General features: G+C 29.6%; 1 protein-coding gene across 1 annotated transcript; it reads right to left on the bottom strand.

The window, feature by feature from the left end:
• On the bottom strand, positions 1 to 6,250 carry LOC109819265 (putative inositol transporter 2). Its single transcript, XM_020384937.3, has 6 exons — positions 5,986 to 6,250; positions 5,823 to 5,893; positions 2,160 to 2,495; positions 1,596 to 1,703; positions 903 to 1,499; positions 1 to 618 (listed from the first exon to the last, which is right to left on the bottom strand). Exons 1-6 carry the CDS (start codon positions 6,116 to 6,118, stop codon positions 148 to 150), a joined length of 1,716 nt encoding a protein of 571 aa, XP_020240526.1. The 5' UTR covers positions 6,119 to 6,250; the 3' UTR covers positions 1 to 147.
• Between the last annotated feature and the right edge of the window lie 257 nt (positions 6,251 to 6,507).

Here is a 6,507-nt window from a genome sequence, read left to right as displayed (position 1 = left end):
TAACAAAAACTAAAAAATATCTAAACATATATATAATTATTGACAACTTAATCTTTAAAGAAGCCATAATTATCTCGCATCCCGCATAAGAGTCAAGGGATGTGAAATAAAACTTATTCTTTAAACAAACATATAATTAAAACATAATCAACCCTTCTGGGGGACACTTCTCTTCTGCCAAAACTTCAAATGCACAGCTCTTTCTTCCAGCATCTGCTCAACTTCCTCCATTGGAACACCTTTAGTTTCTGGCACGAAAATGAGGACAAAGAAAATTCCAAGGAAAGCAACAAATCCGAATAACATGAATGTCCATGCTGTCCCAATACCTTCTGTCAAAGACAAAAAGGACTGAGAAACAATGAGATTTGAAACCCAACATGTTGTTGAAGCAATTCCTCCACATATTCCACGGTATCTTAGAGGATAGATTTCAGAATTGACAACCCATGGAACTGTTCCCATCCCTGGTGAGAAAAATATGATGTATAATGCAAGTCCCAATATTGCAAGCCACCCACTTTTGCTAGGACATCCTTTTGTGTACCATGCTCTTTTATCTTTTTGGCATAGACCCTTTGTGGCATCATTAGAAATCAAACATGCCCCGGGTAAGAGCTGCACATATAACAACAAACGCTAGTGTGAGAACAACCATATCAATTTTCCATAAATGAATTCAAAGAATAATAATTACAAATCATAATATATGGAGAGATTTGTAGAAAGAAAAAAGTATCATTACAATTTTAATAATTATATGAGAAAATAGGCCATTCTCAGACACCATAAAATAATATTATACTGTCATCTAATCAGAAATCATTATGTATGAAAAGTTTATCAATGGTGAATTTTATTAATTAATTGTGTAAACCTTTATAATATTGTATCTGACTTACCCTGTTGGAGCCAGATGCACAAAAGCCACATTCAGGTGAAGCCTTGAGACACTTCATGCAATCCCATTCACTAGGATTCACAGTTGTGTGGAAACTAGGGCAAGTGTTGTTGAAATGAGAGGTCTCCACTGGACTAACCATTGGAGAATGAGTTTCAGTCTCACGAAAAGTTGCAGTTAGAAGGGCCAAGGCTAAAACGCAGCCACACAAACTGAACAAAGCAAGTTTCTTTCTACCAGTCTTGTCGATGAAGTATATGCTCACAATTGAACCGAATGCATTCAGACCAGAAGTGATCAGGGACAAGAGTAGTGCCGTCTGGTTGGATGCAAAACCAGCTAGCTGAACAATTGTGGGACTGTAGTACATGACAGTGTTGATTCCTGCAAACTGCTGGAACACTTGAAGACCCATTCCTGCAATCAATCCTCTCCTCACAGATTTGGTTTTTAGAAGGTTGATTATGCTGATCTTTCCTGAAGACTCTGCTTCCTTCAGTTCCAAAGAAACTGAGTCCCGCAATGCTTGAATTTCAGCTTCAACTTCATCAGCTGCATAAATTTTTCTTAAAATTGCTTTTCCTTCCTCCTCCTTTCCCTGTTACATAAAGATAAGACAGATCAACTCATAAAAATACAGTTTTCAGAGAAAAAAAAAAGACCAAAAAAGTGTATGAGTGATGATTTAACTAACCTTTCGGAACAACCAACGTGGTGATTCTGGGAGAGTAAACATCAACACCACTTGTATTATAGCAGGTGCAGCAGCCACACCCAGCATCCACCTCCATGTTCCAGGCGCCTGAATGAAAAAGTAACTAAATTATATGAGCATATTACATAAAAGAGGAATACTAGTAACACATTATCTGATACACTCATGAAAAACTCATTAAATAGGATTTGAGACCTATCAAATTTTATGAGATTTCTAATAAACTTCAAATAATCAAAGAAAACATGTGTGAGGGTGTGTGCTTCTAGCATTTCTCTCACAAGAATACAAATGTCTAAAATTTTATGTTGGATTGTTGTGCAAGTAAGACAACATAAACTAAGAATGTTGTGTAGTTTCCATTTATAATATGAATATATGATAGTATCTTTTATAAAACAAAGCATTAAAACAAGCAACAAAATTTGGATATAGTACCATAAGTATGGTTAGTGTTCTACAATCAAAGTAAAACTTCTTCCTATAACAATACCAATATTTTGCCCAAAGACAAGTAGTAAGTAATGGAAAAGATTGGGTGACCTTAGTGAAAGCCAAGTTGATGAGGTAGGAGAGAAATTGTCCACCAGTGATGAGGAAACTGTTGAGAGCTACAAGGGCTCCTCGAACTCTAGTGGGAGAAGCCTCGGAAATGTACAGGGGAGAAGCCATTGACGCCATTCCAACACCAAGGCCAACAAAAACTCGACCCACGATGAGAATAGCAGGGCTTATAGCCGCAGCCATTATCACTGACCCAATAAAAAAGAGGGTATCTGCTACAATGATTGATTTTCTCCTTCCAAATCGATCGTTCATCCACCCACCAACTGCGGCACCTATGATTGCTCCAACAAGTGCTGTACTCACTATAGCTTCCTGCAATTTTTTACAGGTATCAGCATACTACCATCACAACATCAGGATAAATCTTTTTTTTAATTCAGATCAACCCGTATAATTTTAGAATCCAACACCATTAAACATAATTAGATTAGGTGAACTTTACATTTTTCATTTGACTCGATCCAACTATTATAAGGTTGGATAATCAAATTGCTTGATTAAAATGATAACATATTTTAGTTTTTTTTAAAGAAAATACATAATTAATTTAATTTAAATTTTAATACATATCCCAAACAAACAACACTAAAATGCAGTTAGATTAGATTGAATAAGTTGGATTCATAGCGCCATCCTAACTCACTAACACTTGGGTAGCTGTTTGTCAAAATATTACAGGTTAATTTAACATCAGTTATACCACATTCTAAAAGAATCTAATCCTGCGGTAAAAAAGATTTATAATCCTTATAATTTGTTTGACTTGAAAAAAAAACGAAGAGGAAGAGTAAGAGTTAAACAAATAAAAATTTATAGTGACGCGTGCAATTATGTAGAGCGGTACAGTTAAACAAATAAAAATTTAATTCATTACTTTATATTAAAAATATTATTACATTTTCTTAATGATTATAGTTCCAAAAGCTTTTCTAAAAAAACTATTTTTTAAATAAGCTAAAACTAAATATTTCAAAAATATCATTATCCCTAAACTAAAACAATTAATTTGAATTTTGATGATTATCTAGACGATATTTACATCTAATATAGTTCAAATTCAAATTCACGCAAAACAGAAAAAGTTGTATCTTCAATTAACGAAAATCGATGCCAAATCTAAACAATAAATAACTTCTTCATAAAATAAATAAATGAGATTATAGGAGCAATTGACTAAAAATTATAGGAACCTTTGACTAAAATTAATTTTGATAAACAAAGAATTTATCATGCGTATCGTTATACTATATCAAAATCTTACTTGTTTATTAGCTTTCAGTTATACTACATTTTAAGAGAATCAAATCCTAATAATTAATTTGCTTTTATAAAAATAAAAACTATAAGATAAGAATCTTTTGGTACAAAAACAAAAAAACTGGTGAGAAAAATTATATTTTAAATATATTGATATACAATAAACATAAGTGGAAAAAAGGTAAGATTTTCTTGAGCAATCAATTATGCCATTATCAATAATAATGAATTATAAAGCTAGGCAATGATATTTTAAGAAAGATGTAAAAAATTTATTCTTCTCAATCCTTTTCTCCAAAAATGAGAAAAGAAAATATAAAGTGACCAACCCTTTTCCTTTTAAAGAGAAATTTCTCTTCTCTCTTGTACTTTTTCCCCCTTTTATTTCACCTTAATAAAAAAAAAAAAAAAGCAGAAAAGAACAAGGCAAAAATAACTTTCTAGAATTTCAGTGACGTCTGCACTTAGAATACCGTTTAAGGAATAAAAAAATTAATTGATTACACTGTTTTAAAATAGTATTCCACATTTTTAATAACAATATTTTCAAAAGCTTTCCTAAGATTTATTTTGTGTGTGTGTGTTGAAATGAACTGAAACTACAATATTTTAAAAATATCCTTATCTCTAAAGTAAAATAATTAACTTGAACTTTGATGATTATCGAGACGATTCTACATCTGGCTCAAATTCACGCAAAATGAGAAAATAGTATCTTCATCTTCATTAAAGAAATTTGATGCCAAATATAAACAATAAATAACTAGTATATTAAAAAAACAAGATTTAAATCATTAACTACAGAATTATTCTTTCCGAAATAAAATTTTGAACTTTTAACAATTGTTTTCTTTCAGAAATCAGTGGGTCCCATCTATTTTATATGCCAAGTTGCTGTCTTTCTTTTTCGAAAGGATCGGTTATTATGCAGTTTGAGAATAATATGTTATGATTTGGAAAAATAAGCATTTGTCACTTTATGTGGACTAACTTCAAACCCGAATGAAGAAAAAAACACAAGCAAGCAAAAAAGTAGAGAGATACATAAAAAATATAATTGTTTATATATTAAAATTATGCAAATTGAAACATATCAGACCAGATCTTGTGAAATATTATTAATCCAAAATAGTTATTTAAAGATAAACGGAATCTCAAATTTTTTAAAAGATAGTCACAACTCACAATCTATATTTAATTAGATTAAAAGTTTCAGTAACGCCTTTCTCGTGAAGATCAAGCAAAAATGCAGAAGAAGACAAACTTTACCTGCGTTTGCCAAATCGATCAAACAAGAGTTCATGAACCAGATCACAGAAAAGGATAAATAAAAATTTAAACTTTTTCCACAAAAGAATACTCTAATGTAATAAATATATCAATTTTTACAAATAATATGACGATAAGGTAACGAAAAAATAAACATACAAACTGGGTTATAAAAATTAGTTGCAATATAATAAAATTATTTTCAGAAAACATGCAAAAATTCGGCAACATAGATAAAGGTATATATTTTTCACTCATTTTATAAAAATTAGTATAAATTTAATCTATTACTTATTGTAAACTTTTATAAGTGTCTTTTTAAAAAAATAGTATAATCTATTAACTTATTTAAAAATTTATTTCATATTAACAATGTTAAATACATTAATAAAATTAATTTTAAGAAACTTAATAAATTTATTTTTAAATATGCATATAAGTCTTTTTTTAATTTGTATGATAAAAAAATTATTCTTCTATTATTAAAATTAAATTTAAAATAAAAATAAAAAAGAAACAATTTAAACACATCCATGTATATTTAGGTGTGGATGAAAAAGATAATCTTATTAAAAAAATTATAAATAATATAAAAAAAATAATAGATGAAGATGTGAATGCTAATTTTTTATTTTTTATTTCTTAAAGTTCTTGTTAAAATTTGAAATTTAAAATAAAAATAAAAAAGGAATAACTTTCCTACATTCATATTAATATGATGAAAGAAGATAATCTTATTAAAAACAATTTAAGATAAGATGAAAATAAAAAACGGATGAAAATATAAATATTAAATTTTTTATTTTTTATAAATTTAATTATAGCCTATTTTTATTAAATTTATCTTTTTTAATTAAATAGATATAATCAAAGTAGACATTAAATTAAAATTCCATTTAAAATCTGATTTATTTTTTTTTCTCATGGGTAACGAGAATGAAGAAAACCACGCGTTTTGTTTTGATTTTGCGTGCAACTAACTGAAACAGAAAAAAATGCAGAGGAACGTTAAATTTGATTAAAAATGAGTGAGAATTGACATTGGAAATGAAAACATTTGACGAAAGAGAAAGATTTGGACTTGTTTGACTGAAATAAACATGCATTAATTACCTGTAGCCACGTTTTCCTATCTACAGCTTTGAAATCATCTCTGATATACAAAAGAGCTCCGGAAATGACTCCTGAGAATACACAATCGAAATCCAAATAAAAGAATGATAAACAATGTTACGTTGAGGAGTATGAAAAGAGAATAGTAATTGAATTGATTTACCGGTGTCATAGCCAAAGAGAAGGCCACCGATTCCAGCAGAGAAAGCGAGGCGAAGGACATAAGGATTTTTCCAGGAAAGAGACAAACATTCTCTGAAAGCAGAGATATCAGCCTCAGGTACTCCTCCTTCCATGCCAACTCTCTCAGAAATCAAAAAGAGAGAAATGAAAAGTACCAAAGAAAGAGAAAGAGAGAGAGTTTGGTCTGACTAGAGAAGGAAGAAGGGGGTGGGTGTATTTATAAAGGGAAAAACCCTCTTATGTTATCTCTCCCACAATTCACTCTCGTTTGTCTGTTGCCAAATAATAACAACTCGGTGTTTTGTTCAACAAAAAAGAAAATTTGTAACGGTGTGCATAACACATCTCATTAAATGTATTTTTAATTATTTTCACTAATATTATTTTTTAATATACTCTTCTGTATTAAATAATATTTATTATTTATACATATATAAATATTTTTACAATTAATATATTGGATTGTAATAACATCTATTAATGATTTTTACGAGCACATGTA

This window comes from Cajanus cajan, chromosome 2, assembly GCF_000230855.2.
Source record: "Cajanus cajan strain Asha chromosome 2, NIPB_CcT2T_4, whole genome shotgun sequence".
Lineage (NCBI taxonomy): Eukaryota > Viridiplantae > Streptophyta > Magnoliopsida > Fabales > Fabaceae > Cajanus > Cajanus cajan.
This window is presented reverse-complemented; position numbering and strand designations above follow the sequence as displayed.